Source organism: Ambystoma mexicanum, chromosome 9 (genome assembly GCF_040938575.1).
Source record: "Ambystoma mexicanum isolate Mex_15411 chromosome 9, UKY_AmexF1_1, whole genome shotgun sequence".
Classification (NCBI taxonomy): Eukaryota; Metazoa; Chordata; class Amphibia; order Caudata; family Ambystomatidae; genus Ambystoma; species Ambystoma mexicanum.
The window spans coordinates 1,025,851,266-1,025,871,916 of NC_090931.1; the positions used below are offsets into that span (position 1 = coordinate 1,025,851,266).

Below are 20,651 nucleotides of genomic sequence, written 5' to 3' on the forward strand. Positions count from 1 at the left end.
CCATTGGCTGCTGTTTCTCCAAGGCTTTGTTTTGATGTCCTATGCATTGCTCCCCGGGCTCTCAATAGCATCAGTCCCTGTTTTGAGAATGCTAGATGTCAGCAGTCCACCTCATTCCCATCACTTTGCCCATCAGATTTAAAGCCTCTTAAAAATGTGCATGTTTTGAAAGGACCAGGTAGGCTTAGGTTGCAGTGCCTTCTCTATGCAGGCGACTTCAGGTCTGCCATCTTCCGTACAAAGAAGCAGTGCTGCAGTTGATTGGCACCTGCTAGCTTAGTTCTGATAGACTCTGCTGTGGTGGAGTGGGGCTTGTATGCAGTACTTGCTCGGGCAGCACAGAACAAAGGTACTTTAACTGAACATCGCACCCCTCATGTAGCACCGAGTGGCAAACAGAGGTATGGCCATGTTACAGATAGAGCAATATGAATACCTCTGGTAGTAACTTTCATTTACTGCCAACTTTACAGGCATTTCCAGTATTGAAGGTGAAGAAACCCTCCACCGTTAAAACCACCTATTGCAAAGTGCATTTGACAGAACTTTATTACTGGCATCAATCCTTATTATGGGGTACAGCCAGGTAATGTCTGTGTTTAATGGCCAAAATATGACCAACTTTTAGCAGTTGTGAAAATAAAAGTAGCTTGAAGAACTATTTGCTGACACGAGAAGAACATGGCATGTGTGTGGACAGTCCACACACATGATGATGGAAGATGTATTTGTTTTTTTAAAGGTCACATGCAGACCCGGCTGAAGATGTGTGGGGGCCCATTTCAACATGATGGTTAGAGGCCCCACTTGCTCAGAGCGGAAAACAGTCAGAGGAACCTGTGTGGTGCAAACAGTATAATCAATACAAAGAAATACAGCCGAGGTTGATAGCCACTGATTGTCATGAGATGGACAGCCAGCAGTGAGCTGAAACACTAAATGCCCACGGAAAAGGTATACATCCTTCTTGGGCAGCAAGTAGCTGATGTGGAGGAACCATTGCTAAAAGGAAACAAAGGTTATAACACTTTTATATACCCCGAGGGAAGTGACAACCACAAGGGCTCAAGCAAACGCAGCTTGTAATGTGAGTGCCGCAAAGCGCACATTTTAAGCCCCAGAACAAATCTAATATAAAATGGAATATACTGCTGTGTTATAAAACTGCTGAATGCACCCTGGGGGCAGTTGCTTGGGTCTCCCTGAGGCTCCAGGACCCTTTAAACTGAAAGTGTTGAAAGGCCCTGACGCCGTCTCTAGTCACATGTGAGCTTCTGACACTGAAGTATACTATTAAAACTGTTTTTGGTACCCTCATTAGTATTTATTGGCAATTGTATGTTTTCTGTAATAAAGCCATCAGTGTGTGGCACTTGCCCTAATATTTTCTTTCTTTGAAATTAGATTATTTGAAATACAGTGTTTTTCTAATTGGTTTTCCTATTCATGTGAAATACACTTGATCATATGTCCAAAGGATATATTTTAACGTGAATTCGTATGTTTCAAGCTCAGATGAGTCTGGTGTGTATTAACAAGTTTTCAAAAGAAACAGTTTTATTAGAATTATCAAATTCTAAAAAAAATGTAAATTAAAACAATAGTGAAAAGGAAAATAAACCATTGACCTCAAATGCTTATAGGTAAAAGTATGGACGTTCAATAACATATCATTTTGGTATTGTTATAAACAGTATGATTCTTATCTATATATGTCATGTTGACTTTGGTATCCATGTTCAATGTAATGTGTAGAGTGGTAGTGAATATTTTTAAATATGTTGCAAGAATTATGCAACCATACCTCCTTATTGTGTGCAAGGTTTGCCTCAATTAGGAAAAGTGATAGGTTATCTAATGTAGCATCAAAACGGAGGATCAGTCTTCTGTTGTGAAGAAAGTAAATACGAGTTGAATAGGTTTCGAGGTGAGGGGATGTACAGAAAAGAGATGTGTAAATGGTTGCATCGCTTCTTTGAATTACATTAGATTTTGTATTTAGGTTTCAAGTCTTCACCCTATTGGTTAGCCAGGCATCTGATAACTTTGTACAGCTCTAATCTTGTTAAGTGTGTCTTTAAACTCGTATAATAAATGACCAGAGTGTCGTCCAGTGTAAGGGAAAGTCTGCCAGCTTTCAATAGCCAAAACCTTTGATCAAAATCTCCATATTGATCACGTGCAAATTAAATTTATGTGGTAACAAATGTGAGAAACCTGAGGCCATCCTCACATCTACTCCCCTTGGATCCTCTTCTCGGGTGGCCAGGGAAAGGCCATCACTTTTGGATCCTGACCCTGGGGTTGGAGAAGCAAGGTAGGATCACCTGGGTAAGGGGTCCTTGGGGATTGGGGATGAGATGTCTTCAGGTGAGACACATTATTCCACATTTCCATTTGAGGAACGACCCTCTATCACAGATGCAGTAATGGGGTATTGCTCTCCCCGTCCCACTGACCAAGAAAACACCAGGAGATATTACCGATCTAGGAGCACCAGAAAGTGGATGAAGAAGAGAAGGGTTAAGGGTGAAGTAGGCAAGACATGGTATCCCCCTTTTCTCCTGAAAACCAACCTGACCCTCCACTGGCCTTTATGGGCTATTGTAAAACATCTCCCCTCACTTTCCCACATTTTACCTATGGCAATACTGGGACAAGGAAGATGTGAACACTAGTGACACTAGTGACTCATTTAGCCACTCTAGTACTGGGCCGAGGAAGATGCCTGCAGAGTATTGGGAAGGTCAGGCATATCCCTCTAACTACAGTCAGGAAAATGCAGAGAAGCACACGAAGTGCGAGCAGGGCTCGCAGTGACCGACAAGCAAGCCGGCGAAGCAGAAGTGGAGTGATGCAGCCGCCGGAAAGGAATGCTGAGGACTGGTGAGCCCACGGGAATGATACTCGAAGCCAGGGCACTCCTAGGGGCTAAGTATAACTAAGAAATTCTGTATGAACCAAATAGAATGTTGAATGAAATTACACGTACAAATTGAAATAACCCCAAAGCCAGTGATTGAAAAAGAATTGAGCGGCAAAGTCAAATCATACATATTGAATACCAAACTGAATGACAACTTTGTGGGCAAAGCTACGAGCTGATGAAAGTTAAATGGGAGAGCACCCATTTCAAAGCCATATACGAAATAAGGGTGCAAGTGTGAAAGTGCATGACAGAACGTTGGGGAATAAATAAGACCACCACAAAGTGAACTTTGTGAATGAATACAGTGCATCAATGGCAAAGACTGGCATAGGATGTGTGACACATTGTGGCAAAGCCAAGATGTTAGACAGGAGAAGCCAGGAAATTGTGAAACTGCACATAAAGCCAAGAGGCCGACAAGGAGAAGCAAAGTGAATGTGAATCTGGACACGGGGCAAATGCAGAAGAACCTGAGTCTGCTGAAGAGCCTAGGGTTCCTGGTTGCACCACGTGGTCTGACAACTGCGCCTAGAGCAGAGAGCCCTCAACTGGGAAAGCCAAAGACATTGTGAAAAAAAACAAGAAGGAGCACTTTAAGTGACTTGTTAATGCAACCCAGAAGGAGGCTCAAGTTGACCTGAAGTTGTGTTGAACATTGAAAGACTAAATCCAAGTTTAAGTTGCTACGTTAAAGTCTTGCGAGGAAACCCCGGGGCTTGATGAACGACAATGCTATCTTGTGCTGGTTTCTTGATCGTACTCCACCTCTGACCTCACTGGTACATCTACATTTCCTGCTTTCTGTTCCTTCTTTAAACATCACTCGCTTCCTCTGGATTGTTTCTCTTTGCCTAGCCCATCTGGGCTGCTCACCCAGGCTGTGTATGGGAAATCTTTAAAAAGGGGCTTAAATGCCGCCCACAGTTTCCGCAAATGTTCAACTGTAGTGGCTGTGTACCAAGTTCAATGCAACAGTTCACGTTTCAAGAATCTCTCTGACAGTGTCAATAAAATGTGGAAATGTCCTTGGTTGTTTAATGAGTTATGATGTTAGCGCAGACCCCGCCAGTGCTTCTTGACGAGGACCACGCTGTCTCTGTGACTGCGTGTATGAATGTGGCTTTCCCTTGCAGCTTTCTCCCTCTCCTTCCTGTTCTACTGGTGGCTCACGGCTGGCTGTTTGTGCTGGGATGGGGAATTGGTTCCTTTGGAGCTTTTCTATTTCTGATGCGGGTGATGTTCGTCTCTTTGTTTTTTCAGTTCCTTTGTGGTGGCCTGGCTGACACTCTGGCACTGCTTGGGATGTGCAAAAATAAGAGAAACACTGGCAAGCATTTTGTTCAAAGGGATCGTAGGAGCTAAGTGTCTGCATGCAAGCCTTCTTGCACAGTGGTGAGACAGAAATATGTCCACTCTACGCTGCCACCGTGCACCTCAAGGCTAGGACTGGCTCCATGGTAAGCTTCCCACGCCCGGCTGAAAGGTGCTCCTAACTCCTCTGACAAGGATCGGTTACTAGTCTTGTCACACCTACCAAGTAATGAGCAACAATGAAGGGTGACCAGGGGATCCTCCTCAGGCTTCCCTGGGCCCACTGGCTCATCCCCTTGTTCGGGGAGACACCTGTCCTGCTGAGCCATTCCATGAGCAGTCTCTAGAGGTAGGGAGGGGGACCATGTCACAGGAAGCACAAACCTCCTTCCTCAAAATTGGTTTCGGAGTGCGCACATTTTTGTAGATCAACTCTATGCTTGTACCCTTTAAATTATGGCAGCAGTGGCATCTCGAATTCCCTGCAATCACAAACTGTTTCCACCCACACTCTCGACCATCCACTTGCCAAGCTCGGTGGGAAATTTGACCTCTTTCCAATCATCATGTTTAGCAGAAGGATTCAATGACCACCTGCAGATTGTGTAAAGAAGAGGACTCTTACGAAACCTTGAAGCACCTGGTGCTACACTGCTCAGCTATGAGCAAAGTAAGAATTACGCTCTTGACTGAATTTACGATAAAGTGCGTCTCACAGACAATGGAAGAATGGTGGGCCGAGTTACTTAAAGGGACCCATATACCACAGACAATTGCCTTGACAAAGCTGTTACTAAGGATATTTTGGAAAATCAAAGAACTCAAGGAAAGTGACTCTTTTAATCGTAACGTAAATGAAACTGTGGCATTGACATGGCTAAGTGGCCATCAATGGTTAAAAAAACATTTTACATTATTTGTTTGAATGTATGAGAATTACGTTTTATCAATCTGTGGACTTTGATAATTGCTAAAAGGTTATCTATGTTGTGTAACCAGACAAGCCAAAATAAAATAATTATAGGCATATTTAAAACTAGCGGAACGCCATGATAAACACTATACTTTCTCTCTATTTTGAACAGGATGGAACAGAGCCCCTGCACTTACGGTGCTCGTATTGATTTGGTTAATTCATGGCCTTGAAAAAAATAGGACGTCTGTGCACCTTTCAAGCTAACATGGTATCAGGATAATTACAATACTGCCCATAGGCAGCTATGTTCTTGTGACCCTATTTGGTACAGCGTTTTCTGTACATAAAGAGTGCAAATTGTGCAGACTAATACATCTGTCTGTTCAAAACTTAGATGAACAGGAAAGTGTTGTAAGTGAGCTGCTTTCATTCCTTGCTGAATAAGGTCAGAGAACCCATATACATGATGGTCCTGGAAAGGGGTTTATGAACATCATATATGGATTGAAAGTGAATGCCCCTTCTGCACCTGGAAACAGATCACTCTTCTCTTCTCACTTACTGAGGAGTCTCACAAGAATTACACAATCCAAAGAGTGTCACCCCTTAGGCACGGGCCTGATTGAGACCAAAGTCTGTCTCAAGTTTGTATTCTTCATGAATGCAAATCCGGGTTTACTCTCATGATTTCAGAATGCCGGTGCGGACCCTAGTGATCTTACATATTGACATGGATAACGTTCACCCCGCAGGGCTCCTGGCTGCTCACCTGCCCTCCTCCTTGAAGATGCCCACCTCACTGCGGTTTGCCTCATCACTGGTTCCAGGAAATGTGTGCATATCACACCCACCTGGTTCAAAACTGCATGCCTCACCCACAGGAAAAACCACCGCCGGTATGCCAGCCACTGACGGCATACTAAAAACACTGCACTGCAAACGGTCATCTCATAGTAAGACAATCACCAGACTGAAAACTAGGCTGGCTCACAAGAAGAAAACTAGGAAACAGTCCTTCTCATGCTGCTCTCTGGTTCTCTGGAACTCCATGCCGGTTGCAATCCGGACTGTACTAAGTATCCTTCAGTGTAGGAATGAGTTGGAGACCTGGCTCTTCAAGCAACACCTTTGGGTAATCTAAATTCCAGCTACATTGTGCACACCACCATCCGTATATGTTGTACTAAGATGTTTACTTGATGATTTGTAAAATTCTCACTACCAATGTTTTGCTGGATGACCTGAACAGTGCTCTGTTGCTCCCGAGCTAAGTTCACTCTATAAAATATATAAAATGACAAATGATAATAGTAATACACACTTAGATGCCAAATGCCCTCTTGTTTTAGGAAATGCCAATGTTTTTATTTTGTATTTATTTGTTGCACATATGGTTGAGCGGACAAACCTTACGCAAACGTTCGAAAAAACACAGACGTTCAATTTTCCGAAAAGAAACACAAGTTAAAACTTCAACTATAAACATGCAATTTAAAATGACATAATACTAATATCCACAATTATAGTTTCTACCGTTCCATCAAACTAAAGCCTTTGTTAAAAAGTTGAGAACTGCAATAAGTGAAGAATTTTCCAGCGCATTTAAAATTTGAAAACAGAAAAGTAAGATGTCAAGACTTCATCATATAATACAAATTTTTTTAAAATTAATCACGTTGGAGCTGCCTTAGGGCGAGTCAAAGGATTAACAGGTGACAAAGGGGGTTATTCCGAGTTTGGTGGTAGCCATGGTGCTATTAACACTATGGCTGCCTCCAAAATCATTCCGGGTCTGGGTTCCTTGAATGGGGATTTACCGGGTCATTCCAACCTAGGAGGACCCGGTAAGTCCCCATTCAAAAAAAACAATCCCCATTCCCATTTGAGCCCCCATCGGGCTCAATGGGAATGGGGAGGGAGCTAATAACGGGCCCACTAACAGCGGGCCCGTTATTTGCTCCCTGGTCCCTTAGCGGCTCCCACTAAGGGCGGCTGGTAAAACCAGCCGCCCTTAGATGGACCCGCTAAGGGACCTTGTAATAGGGCGGTACGGGGTTAACGGCACTGGCATCCTTACCAGTGCCGTTAACCCCCTAATGCCAGGGTCAGAATGACCCCAAAGAGTCTTGATGTCTCCTTTACAGTAACAACACAAACTTTCCACCCTGGCAACATTTGAGCACGCTCCTACAACTTCTCTCGTCAGATACAGGTTCAACCTAAATCTGAGCAACGCGCTTCTAAATGGCCTAGATGGATGTTTCCATAAGTATACTGTTACAAAATTGAAAGGTTTAATATACAGATACAAATGGTAAAGAATATGGTACTGCATTATGAAGGCTCTATTCCTAATCCAATCCAATTTATTTTTTTTACATTTCACTTTAAGAGGTAAATATATCAACTCCCTCTCACGAGAGTCTATAGCTCTGAGCATGGCTATACAAGACATGGACCATTCCTCCAAGGCTTTACAGCTGTGCAAACCATCTGGTCTGTAAGTTTTTCAAATAGTGAATCAAGTGGGCGGTCCAACATTTGTAGGCCAACTCCCCGACTTGCACGCCCAAGATACAAAAGAATATAACACACCTCAGCGGGGAATGAGACCGGGAGGACAGGCTGCAAGAGTTAGTCGTTTATATAAAATTTGGCATCCAGAGAACTCTGCTGCCCGAGAGCGCTCTGGCAAACATTACAAAGGTAGCAGCTTAAGTTAGAATATCGCGTCATACATGACATCATTGCATAGGGGACTACATAGATACAGGATTTGATAAAACAGTTGGATACATATGTAATACATGATGTTGCTCCCACTGGATTGGTCGTTCAGTTGGCGGGAGGGCTCATACCACGAGGTCCAGCTGCCTGTGTCCGGGTGGGGTGAGGGTCAGGTCACGATGAAGCAGGGCAGGCCCTAGCTAATCTAACATAACATATTGCTTCAAGCATGCACTAAGTAACAGTTACTGAGGCTCCTTTGAGCAAATCATTATCCTCTATAAATTCTAAGTTTACAACAACATCATTATTCACTGGAGTCTTAGGGGGTTTATCACAACTCGGGAGGGCTCGATCCAGGTGGGATCATTGATCATGGGGTGGGTCTAGGTGCATCAAAGAGACTAGGGGGCATGCTGACATTTGTTGGTTCTGAGGTGCAATATACTGTGACAGAGGTTGATTTTTATTAGTCGTGGCACACTGGGGTGGGCATCGCACTGGGGTTACATATTTGGCACATCAAAAGAATACCTATCGGGGCCATGGGGTTGTATTGGCAGCAATTTTCCAGTACCAGGGGTAAGGGGGGCATGGGCAGGTTTTGTGGAGATGGATGTGTTTGCAAGGCATGGTTCGAGCCGGTTCACGCACAGGACAGTGATCTCAGAGGAAGGGTGAAGCGTTACATTTATATTGTTGCAATTACCTCCGGCTCAGGCGTGAGAATGGAGCTGCAGGGCTTTCAGAGTCAGAGAGGTGGGGGCCTTTGAGAGCGCCGTGTGCGGCGCTGCAGAGGGGAGAGAAGCCTTCTCGTAGTATCACGGTGAGGCCTAATCCAAAGATGGAGTCGGAGGTGTCCAAGGTGGATGCCAAGTGTCTCTCCAACAGCCCCACCTGCGTCGTCATCAGCACGGGGGCTGGTTATGAACACAGGGGAAAAAATAGGAAGCGTCCTCCACTGTTGGTCGAGCAAGTGATGCATCTTAAACTGAATGGGTGAGGGGGGGCCCGAATGGCCCTGCCACTCCCACACACATTTTAGCATATTATTGCAGCACATTCCAATCCCTGTTGGTTAATCAGTTCTTTGTTGTGATTTCTCAAAGGGCTAAACGTGTTCACACTCACCACCTGTGATAATGTTGTTTTTCTCAGCCTTGTTAAGTCATACTTGTCTCTTTATGTATAAGGCTCTCTTATATGCTTGTTTGATGGACTATGTAGAAAAACAAGCGCCGCTTTGATGGTTAGCCAGTAGTATGTTTAAGGAAGCTCTCCTTCTTCATGCAATTTGCCTTTAAATGGAAGAAGTGTCCAACGGGTATGTTTCATTTTAGGCCAACTAGGTGATAACTGACATCATGGAGCAGAGCATTCTTATCTGCGGGCCCTGTGTGTAATGTATCTTCTTCCGTTACTATAGGGAGATACAAAATAAAGATTCTGAGACACGTACCCACCTTCTACTGCGTATCCTCTCCAGACGACAAAGGCTATTGTGGATATAGCATCATCATGTCTCAATCCCATATCCTGCTCTGTTTTTGAAAGAATTCTGTAAATTGTGAATAAGCTTGGCATCAAAATGGGCATTAAACAATGTCACCATATCAGTCTCAAAGATGGCCCCCACGTGCACCTCTTCCAACAGTGGGCCTCATTACGACCCAGGCGGTAAGTTACCGCCTGGGCCGTGACTTTACCACCATGGCGTAAACTACGTTTACGCCATGGTGGTTGGCGGACTTACAGCCCCATTCCGAGGTTGGCGGGGCGGTAAGTCCCCAATCCCCATTTACCCTTCCCCATTCCCATTTTTGCCCCATAGGGCATAATGGGAGTGGGGAAGGCGTTAATTACGCCACCGTAAATTACGGTGGCGTAATTAACTCCATGGTCCCTTAGCGCCATGGATTTTAACACCTGCTAAAAGCAGGTGTTAAAACCTCCATGGCGCTAAGGGACCTCGTACTCAGGCGGTAAGGGTCGGCGCTGTTTACGCCGGCGTAAACCCCTTACCGCCTGAGTCGTAATGAGGCCCAGTTTATCCAGATGATCCTTAAAGAGAAAATTATTTTCAGTCAGATTTAAACAGGCTAATTCTACAATGAATTCAGGTAGAAAATGATGTGGATAAATTAATATATCCAAATATGGATAGACATACGTTTTCTGAACAAGTGCACATTTGCACACAATATATTCACAGAAAATGGGCATGGCTACAGTCATGGCACCACTACCCTTTGCCTATGTAGTAGGTTTCAGTACTCTTATGTGCTACAAAGCTTCCTCTGATGGACTAGCAATATATAGTGCCAGGGGCTTGTATGCATGAGAATAATTCTCAGCTTGTCAGAATACATGCTTTACATATTTTCTTACTCATATGCAAAAACAAATGTAATGCTTTTACTCTGCACATTCTTATAATAAGCTTTGATCTTTGTTCCTATACTTTGGAGGTCAAGACATCTTCATGACAGAAGAACAAAAGAAATACTACAATGCAATGAAAAAATTGGGTTCGAAGAAGCCACAAAAGCCAGTCCCCAGGCCTCAGGTAAAACACCATATATGTTGTCTCGATAAGGTCATGTGTTTTTACTATACATTGTGAAACAGTTGTCCTATAAGAACATTTGCTAAAGCATATATTTGACCTGTGCCCTTTATCCTCATCTGGAAGACATATACAGTGGGCACCTCTTGTGAAGCCTTGTAGCCATTGTCAGTCTTCCAACTTTCTCCAATCCCATGTGTTGCAAATGCTTTGGTGAGGTGTTGCAATGTTTTTTCCAGACAGAATTGAGGGGTTCCTGAGCGCAATGCACATTGACCGTCATTCTGCTTTTACTTCCTTATATTTTGCCATGCTGAGCTTCACCAAAGTAGATTTTGAATGTGTTACTGCTTCACTGATTTCAGGGTTATGGAGTGTCTGCTGCATCCATTAAAATCAGACTGTGTCCCACTCCCTAGGGGAGGGGATGAATGATATGGAGTAGGTTGAAAGCACCATGAAACAAACCAGGGAACACTTTCCACTCTTTGAAATACAGATGAAGCAGTATAGAATCCTTAGATGCATTTCCCCCACAACATGAGGGTAATTTTGCAAAGGACCATGGGAGTACATATGTATTGCCCAAATATATCTGCGTGCCCCCAGCCCTTTGCTAGCACATCTTTATTTTCGGGGTGACTAAGGCTGTAACAATTTAAGTGTGGTAAAGCAATTTAGCTTGTGAAATGTTAATATTGCCCATGTGTTAGCAATGGGGCATCCAAGGCTATTCCTTGCGAGCCCCGACCACCAGGTTTTCAGGAAACATTGAGTGTATTTGGCTCAAAGACCAGACTTGTAGGCCAGGGGCAAGTGGTATAAGACATGTATTTCTTACATCTGTTGACTTACATATGCAAGATGTGACCAATGAAGAATAGTACATGACAACACCCAGGTTCAAAATCGAATCCTGTACTACAAATTACTACTAAACTCCATTGTTTCAATGCAAAATGCATTTCCTTCAATTTATATTCCTAACCATTAGTGTAAGCAAATATATGTTGAATATGGTCATCCTTGTGATCTTGCACATAGGGTATATGTTGAGCTTTTGTGTTCCATCTGTAGAAAACCAATGGGCCATGGCAGACACTGAAGCCTTGCGACCTTGAGCAAAAAATACAATCTGAGCTTTAGTGTTCAATGAGGATGAAAGTGGCTAGGGTTCTTTGTCTACTGTGTTAGATGTATTTTATCCCCCAGATAAATATGTTGCATGAACTGATAAATTATAATGGTGGTGTTCTGCTGATTTGTTACCCTCTTTGTGAATGTGTTGAACTTAGGAACGTATTAAACAAAATCGTGTTTTCATCCACATTGATTAGGCCAGGCCTCTTATGAAGGTTCCATAATTAACTTCACAGGTCTGTGCCCTGAAATACATATCCTTTCATTTTGCTTTTAGGACATCCCACTTTTTCAACCTGCTTAGAACGCAGGCCTCACTCTGTCGTTCCAGTATGAATTAAATTAATAGGCAATGGGACTCAGAGAAATATGGCAGTCATAAATGCCAAGAAAACTAAATTAGCTGTGAATCTTTAGCCTTGTCCTTATTCATACTTGGATAAGATATTATGGCCACAAGGACAAGGGATGGGTGCTGGTTACTCCAGAGCAAAGATCATAATATGGGTTCAAAAGTAGGTTTAATCGTGTAAGGTCATAAAGGATCTAAGATGACATGGCAGGAGATCTTGGTCCATAGGAGTGATGATAAGGATTACAGAGTTGGAGAACCAATTCAGGTGTCTGCTCCTACATCATGTCTCATTTAGACTCTAATTTCTTTAGCACAGATTAACAATGGTAAGTTATTGAATGTGATTGTACAGGACAGGATCAATCATATTGTAACCGCTAAGAAAGATCTTACAGATTTAAGTGCTCGCGTCTGAGATCTGTGTGCAGCATGCAGCCAAAAGTCCAAGCCCGGAAGAGGCACCTCGGCCATTCATCCCTGAGAGGTTGAGAAATTGAAGACCAATGCAATGGGTAACAATACATCATATTATTACAGCAGCCAGAACTGAGAGGATTCTGCCATGAAGCACTGCTTAAAAGCCTGATTTTATTATTACCTCTTCAGCAATTGCCATTAAGAGTGCATTGTTTACAGCGGGTAATATGGGTGCGTTTTTGTGATGCCACAGAAACTGCTGTTGCCCTGGTGAAATGTGGAAAGGGTAAAGTCTTGGAAGCAGGTGTCGACAAAGAAGATTGTTTCCATTCAGTCACATGTGTTGTGACGGGTTCAAGAACAGCAGGATGACGCACGTAAAAGCTCTTAACAATGTGTAACACGATTTTTGTTTAACAAATGCAACCTGAAATAAGTCAATTTTGACTAGGCTTAGTAGTGTCCAGGAAAGCCAACACGTTTATAGATGGTCCTTGTAAAGACCGGTGGGGGGTCTGTACTTCCGCTCTCTATATGGTAGAGGAGAGGCACAGAGGACCCCAGCCAAGATTCTCTAATACGGTAGCGATGGACGAGCAATCAAGGCCTAGCTTCTCAGGAGGTGATGCAGGCTGGTTCTTAAGTACAGTGTATCCCCAAGCCCCCCACAAAGGAATGTCCACACACTGTATTACTGAAAACACAGTCTTTATATAATTAATATTCAAGGGTTATGTACACTTATCACAACAACGCACTTTGTGCTCAGGAAAACCAATAATGATAAATATCTACAATTCTAAAGTGGTACCACTAATATTAGACCTCATTAAAGTGCATTCACAATACTGTAAAAATGGCACACAGATCAATAAGAAGGAAACCAGCAATAGAGAGAGGAGAGATAAAAGATGGTTGAAACAATAGGCAGAATACTGGCCCTAGCTACTGGACACAGTTCTGTGTGGAGATCCCCCCACCTGGGCAACCTGTAAAATAAAGGGATATGACACAAGCCCAGTCCATATATTGTTCAACAGTCTTATTCTCTCCTACAATGTTTTTACCCCCCCAATGTACCTGGTGGAGTCGAGTTCTTCGAAGAGGCGTCGACAGATCCTTCTTGAATGACCCCCTTTTAAGCAGGAGTCACGGATCGTCGAGAGGCGTCGAGAAACGTCGAAGAACTCGGTGTTCGGTGTCGGGGAATCGACGGCCCTTCTTGAATGCCTCCCCTTTCAAGCGGGAGACACGGGGCGTCGAACGTCCGACAACAAACAAGGTAGAACGGCGTCGATGAGGCGGCAGGCTTCGATCCGAGCGGTGCTCGTCGGCGTCGAGACGTCGGCGTCCTGCGAGGAAGAGGCGTGCGGGGCACCTCGATGACAATAGTTCTGGACCGCAAAGATTGTAGAGACGGGAGCCCAGCAAGGGCGTCGAGTCGCTCGAGTCTTTGGGATCGTGAGCTGGCGGGAAACCCACCGGCGGATTCTCCTCGGCGCGTTGGTCGTCCTCGACTTTCTCCGGCAGGGCAAAAGCGGTCGACGGTGCGGACGAGGGAGTCCTTCGAGTCAAATGTTCTTAGGCAAGGAGCGGACGGCTCCGGTCGTCGGCGGCACGGCGTCAAGTGGTTCCCACGGCTGGGCAACACAACTTCGACGGGCCTCCAGCGGTTACACAGACCTGCGAACCCTGGTCGACGGCAATGGACTTCGACAGCGTCGAGGTCCGGGTGCTTCACTTCGATCTCCTCGGCGGTCCCGTCTCGGGTCGGCAGCCTTTCGAGGGTCTGACTTCCAGGGCGCTTCGGCGAAGATTCAGCGGTGCTCGATGGTCCCTCGGAGCACGGGAAGAGGGCGCCTAGCCAGGTCCTCTCTCGGGTCAGTCCTCGACGATTTCGACAACCTTCAGTTTCTGTCGAAGCAAATGCCACAGCAAGTCTTCTTCTTCCAGCTGGACGTCGAGGATCAGCAAATCCAGTTACTCTTGAGTGGAGACTCAGCTTCTGAATGCTTCTGAACAATTTCCAGTGGTGAGAGGTCCCCAGATATACTATTCTGTCTCTCATCCACACTGCTGGCACACACACAGCAGCCAATCACACAGAAGGGCATTCATGCAGTCAGTCAGCCAATCAGGCACACAGTGCATTCAGGCCACACTCCTCCCTTTCAGACACTCACAACAAGGAATGTGGATTGGGACAAGTACCCAGCCATTCAACACTACACACTGCATTCAGGCCAGTTTCGGGCAGGGCTGTCTCAGTCTTTGTCTCACATGCCAGAAACTAGACAACCACAACAAGAAGTGTATATTGGTCACACACTCCATTCACCCAGGTCCCACCCACAGGAGGTACCCACAACATACAGTCAAAGGGAAGGCTCCAGTCAGTCTAGCTGGGCCTTCACAACAACACCATATATGGAACTTCCACCCAACATCCAGTCAGGGGGAAGGGACAGAGTCAGGGCTTCCCAGGACTTTGGGAAAAACAAGACAACAAGCAATAGAAAGCAAGAGGCCACAGGGGCCATCTTGTTTTCCATCAGGAATCAACTGATCCCAATGGCAGGGCCTGGGTATCCCAAAATGGAGGACACCCAGAGCACCTGTCCAATTCAGCATGGAGCTGCCACCAGCCCATACCCTGCTCTGTGGGCCACCCACAGGTGCCCAAAAACATACACCAGGGGCACAGGGTTGTACCCCTACCCAGGGGTGCCATAAGGGTATCCCATGAGTCTGTTCACCAAACCAAAAGAGAGAGCTGCACTGCCAGGAGTCCCAAATGGACTCTTGGGCAGAAAACATAACAGAACACACGATAAAAGGCAGAAAAGGACAAGGATTCAGAGGCCCTGTCCCTCTGATGCATTTCCAGCATCACAGTCGCCCCCCCCAGACTGAGGTGGAGGGTGCCTAATCTCCCACGGGATAGACACCCTCATCCAGACGGTCAACATACCTTCTGGAAAGGCCATCTGCATTATCGTGACTCTTCCCTGGTCTGTGCTCTATGGTGAAGTCTAGCCCTTGTAGGCTAATCGACCACCTGAGCAATTTCGGATTCTCACCCTTCATCTGCATAAGCCACTTCAGGGGCTTATGATCTGTTTGGACCTTGAAGGTAGACCCCGTAAGGTAGGGCCTAAAACGCCTAAGGCTCCAAACTATGCTAAAACACTCCTTTTCAACAGTAGCCCACCTAAGTTCTCTACCCTTGAGTTGTCTACTGATGAATATGATAGGGTGTTCTCTCCCTTTGTCATCTAACTGGGACAAGACAGCTCCAATTCCGGTGTCGCAGGCATCCGTCTGGACGATAAAGGGTCGGCTGTAGTCAGGCGCACACAACACAGGTGCCCTACACAGACTTTCTTTCAAGCCATCAAAGGCCCTCTGACAGTCTTCAGTCCAATTAACCTTCCTAGGCTGTTTGGGTGAAGTTAGAGCTGTCAGGGGTGCAGCTATGGTTCCATAGTCTGCCATGAAATTGCGATAGTACCCAGTGAGGCCCAAAAAGGCTCTCACCTGGGTTTGAGTAGTGGGAGTCTCCCAGTTCTGTACGTCCTGTACTTTACTGGAGAGAGGTTGGATTTGACCCCCTCCTACCTCATGACCAAGATAGGTAACTTTCCCCTGAGCTATCTGGCACTTGGTGGCCTTGATAGTGAGGTTAGCCCTTTTCAAGGCCTGCAACACCTTATCCAGATGTGTCAAATGCTCTTCCCAGGTGGAACTGTAGACGGCAATGTCGTCTAAGTAAGCCACACAAAAGGCTTCCAGCCCACTGAGCGCATGGTTGACCAATCTCTGGAAGGTGGCAGGGGCATTCTTCAACCCAAAGGGCATGACCCTAAACTGGTAGAGTCCCTCAGGTGTGGAGAACGCCGTCTTTTCCTTGGCATGGTCCGTCAGAGCTATTTGCCAATAGCCTGAGGTAAGGTCAAAGGTGCTCACAAATTTGGCAGCACCTATGGTGTCCACGAGCTCATCAGCCCTGGGCAATGGGTGCGCGTCAGTTTTGGTGACGGCATTGACTCCTCGGTAGTCCACACAGAACCTCCAATCCTTGGTACCCGCCTGGGAACTTGCCTTGGGGACAAGGACCACTGGACTGGACCAGGGACTGGTTGAGGGTTCAATAACACCCAGATCCAACATCTTGGCGACCTCAGCCTGGATGTGGTTTTTGACGGTATCTGACATACGATAGCTCCTGCTTTTGACAGGCACACTGTCACCAGTGTCAATTTCGTGCTTACACCACGGTGTAAGGCCCGGTGTCAGTGAAAACAGAGAGGCATACTGCTGGAGCAAAGCCCGGCAGGCCCTCTGCTGCTCTGTTGTCAAATCTGGAGAGAGTTGTACTCCCTCCACTGAGCCATCCTGAGGGTTGCTATGCAGCAAATCAGGAAGGGGCTCACTCTCATCCTCTTCTTGCCCTGAAGCTAGCAAGAGACATGAGACCTCTGCTCGCCTGTGGAAAGGCTTGAGCCTGTTGACATGGAATATCTGGGGGGCTACCCCAGAGGCTCCCATGTCAACCAGATAATTGACTTCGCCCATCTTGGAGATGATCCTGAAGGGTCCAGTCCACTTGTCTGCCAAAGCTCTAGGCTTGGTAGGCTCCATCACAAGGATTTCCTGTCCCGGAGTCCAATCCACTTGCGAAGCTTTCAGGTCATGCCAGTACTTATTCAATTCCTGGCTGGCCTTGAGATTTGCTGTTGCCTGACCCATCATTTGTGTCATCCTCCGCCTGAGGCCTAACACATAGTCCCCCACTTGCTTGGCGGGACCTGGAGGGGTGGCTTCCAAGCCTTCTCGGATCAAGGCGAGGGGCCCCCTCACGGGATGTCCAAAGAGTAACTCAAAGGGGCTGAAACCAACACCCTCTTGAGGTACCTCTCTGTAAGCAAACAGCAGGCATGGCAGGAGGAGATCCCATTTCCTCCTTAGGGGCTCTTCCAAAGCACCTAGCATGCCCTTGAGAGTTTTATTAAATCTCTCCACCAGACCATTGGTCTGGGGGTGGTAAGAGGTGGAGAACTTGTAGGTTACCCCGCACTCTTTCCACATGGTTTTCATGTAACTAGACATGAAGTTGGATCCTCTGTCAGAGACAACCTCCTTGGGGAATCCAACACGGGTGAAAATGCCCAGGAGAGCCCTGGCAACCACCTTGGCAGTAACAGTCCGAAGGGGTATTGCCTCAGGGTACCTGGTGGCATGATCTACCAAGACCAGGATGAACCGATGTCCACCTGAAGTGGGAGGGTCAAGGGGACCGACGATGTCGATGCCCACCCTCTCAAATGGTGTGCCAACCACTGGTAATGGCTGCAGTGGGGCAATGATCCTGCCTCCAGTCTTGCCAGACAACTGACAAGTGGGGCAGGTCCTGCAGTGGGACTCCACCTCTACCCCCATCCTTGGCCAGTAGAAATGGGCAGAGAGCCTCTGCTTAGTCTTCTTAGTCCCAAGATGACCAGCCAAGGGCACCTCATGCGCCAACTGCAGTAGGAAGGGCCTGTAAACCTGGGGTACCACCAACCTCTTGCGGGCACCAGGTTCAGGCTTAGTGGGTTCACTAACAAGGAGCTCACCCTCCCAATAAATCTTGAATGTCCTAGGCACTTCACCTTGTGCCTGGGACAGGGCCTGTTTCCTCAGACCCTCGAGAGAGTGGCACTCTCTCTGTCCTTTACAGAAGTCTGCCCGGGAGGGTCCCCCTTCAGCTAACAAGCATTGAAGGTCGGGGTGCTCCTCCGGGTTAAGAACCTCTCCCACAGGAGAGTCTTCTGCCTCTTCTCCCACAGGAGTTGAGTTTGGGTTTTCCACTGGACCCAGCCCGTCCGGAGCATGGATCCCAATGGGTGCTGGCGGAGCAGCAGGAAGAGAAGGTGTTCCCTCCATAGAGGTGGCCTTCTTGGTCTTCCTTCTTCTTGCCTTAGGCCTCGCCTTTGGCTCGGGTACCTGACTCACAGCCAGACCCGGTGTCACCTGTGACCTAGTGACCGCAGCAGCAGTCAGGGGAAGACCATCCGAGATCAACCCCAACTCCACTAGATCATTACCTAACAGAATGTTAGCAGGGACATTGTCCTGAACCAGGACAGGAAGCTTTGCTGTCTTGTCTCCAATCATGAGTGTGACTAGGGCTACAGGCGATAATTTGGGAGGCCCACCAGCTAACCTGGTGGTTCTCAGAGGAGCACCTACATAGTCCTCTGGCTTGAGCAGGGTCCTGTCCACCACTGTCATGCTTGCCCCAGTGTCTCTCAAACCAGTAGAAGGCTGGCCATTCAAGAGGACACTTCTCAAAAACCTACGGGTGTTCTGCGGGATAGCTGCCAGTACTTCTGCGTACTGGTCCCAGGCCCCAAGGGACACTAAGGAAATCTCTACCGGAGCACCAAATGTGATTCCTGTAGAGGAGGGGAGGACAGTGGCCTCCACCTCAGACACGGGATAAGGGTAGGTCAGGCTGACAGCCTGTACTCCAAGTGCCTTACCTTTACACTTGGGGTCACCCCTTTTGTGATCCAGAGCCCCACAATCCCAACAAGTGCCAGGAGTGCGGGGTACGGTACTGGAACCACTGGGAGCCTGCTTTGCAGCAGGTGGACCACTACTCTTATTCCCACCCACAGAGGACTTATCCCCACTAGATTTTTGGGTCTTAGGAGAGGAAGGTTTTGGTTTACCCGACTGTGACTGCTTTTGGGACTCCTCAGCTTTCTGAGAGGCCCCCTTTTCTTTGTCCTTGTCCTTCCCACTGGAGTCCTTAGGGGACACCCGATGGGAGACCCACTTGTCAGCCAACCTAGCCAGCTTAAAGGGGTCCAAAATGTTCTGGTCAGCCACATACTGACGCAGCTCTGGTGAACAGGCTTCAGAAAAATGCTCAAAAAACAAGAGGTGGGACAACTCAACAAAAGTTTTCACCTTGTAACCATCAATCCACCCCATCATGTTCATGTGCGCAGTACTCACCCAGTCAACCCAAGACACATTCTCTCTTTTCTTAAAATCCCTGAACCTTTTAAGGTATTGGGTAGGTGTCTTGCCAAACTTGGCAATCAAAGCAGACTTCATACACTCATACTGACCCCTTTCTTCCACACTCAGCTTCAGAATACAGTCATATCCAGTTTGAGGCACTCTGCTTAACAAACACTTAGCCCAATCTCTTTTATCCACATCATGAATTGCACAAGCCATTTCAAACGCTTCAATCCATTGGAGGATATCTGAACCCTCCACAAACACACCAACCAAATCTTTCATAAACTTGGTGGCTGGGGACCTGCCACTCTCAATTGGTCTAGCTGAAGTCTCCACTCGAGCTTTCTCTAACTGGATTCTCTGACATTCAGTGTCCTTTTCTTTGAGCGCAAGATCCCTATTCTTGAGTTCCACTTGCTGTGCCAGCTCCTCTTTCTTAAGCTCAGCTTCTATTTCCAACTTGCGATATTCAAAGGCTAACTTCATCCTTAATAACTCAAGTTCCATGGAATTGCTGGGGTTTGGAACAGAGGCAGCAGGAATGGTGGCATTCCCAGAAACAGATTCAGCGACAACCCCAGGGGCAGAGTCCTCACTGGTTGCATCCCCCCCTTCATCAAGAGTTTCACCATCAGTCTGGTAATCCACCAGGGCAGCTATCAGCTCAGCCCTAGACTTATCCACAAAGTCTAACTCCCTGGCTTCACAAGCACTCTGGAGAGCCTCTAAGCTCATCCGAGTCAATTTACCATTTGCAATGGGCTCCATTGCCTGTAATGCAGTTATTTGCAACACACCCGAACCTTAATCTAATAAAAGTGCGGATATTTTGTAAGTGGCACGGTTATACACTGAGTCTTAAAACCATAAGCATCCCACCGCTGCCACCAGCTTGTAAAGACCGGTGGGGGGTCTGTACTTCCGCTCTCTATATGGTAGAGGAGAGGCACAGAGGACCCCAGCCAAGATTCTCTAATACGGTAGCGATGGACGAGCAATCAAGGCCTAGCTTCTCAGGAGGTGATGCAGGCTGGTTCTTAAGTACAGTGTATCCCCAAGCCCCCCACAAAGGAATGTCCACACACTGTATTACTGAAAACACAGTCTTTATATAATTAATATTCAAGGGTTATGTACACTTATCACAACAACGCACTTTGTGCTCAGGAAAACCAATAATGATAAATATCTACAATTCTAAAGTGGTACCACTAATATTAGACCTCATTAAAGTGCATTCACAATACTGTAAAAATGGCACACAGATCAATAA

The 20,651-nt window shown here is 46.5% G+C and overlaps 1 protein-coding gene across 7 annotated transcripts in view; it reads left to right on the forward strand.

Moving 5' to 3' along the window:
• Positions 1-20,651, forward strand: part of LOC138488904 (sodium channel protein type 2 subunit alpha-like) — a 1,014,718-nt gene that overhangs the window by 820,153 nt on the left and 173,914 nt on the right. For all 7 annotated transcript variants that reach the window (XM_069616299.1, XM_069616302.1, XM_069616297.1 and 4 more), the window contains exon 25: positions 10,345-10,449. In XM_069616299.1, coding sequence (XP_069472400.1) covers positions 10,345-10,449 — 105 coding nt within the window. The remainder of the gene's footprint in view (positions 1-10,344; positions 10,450-20,651) is intronic.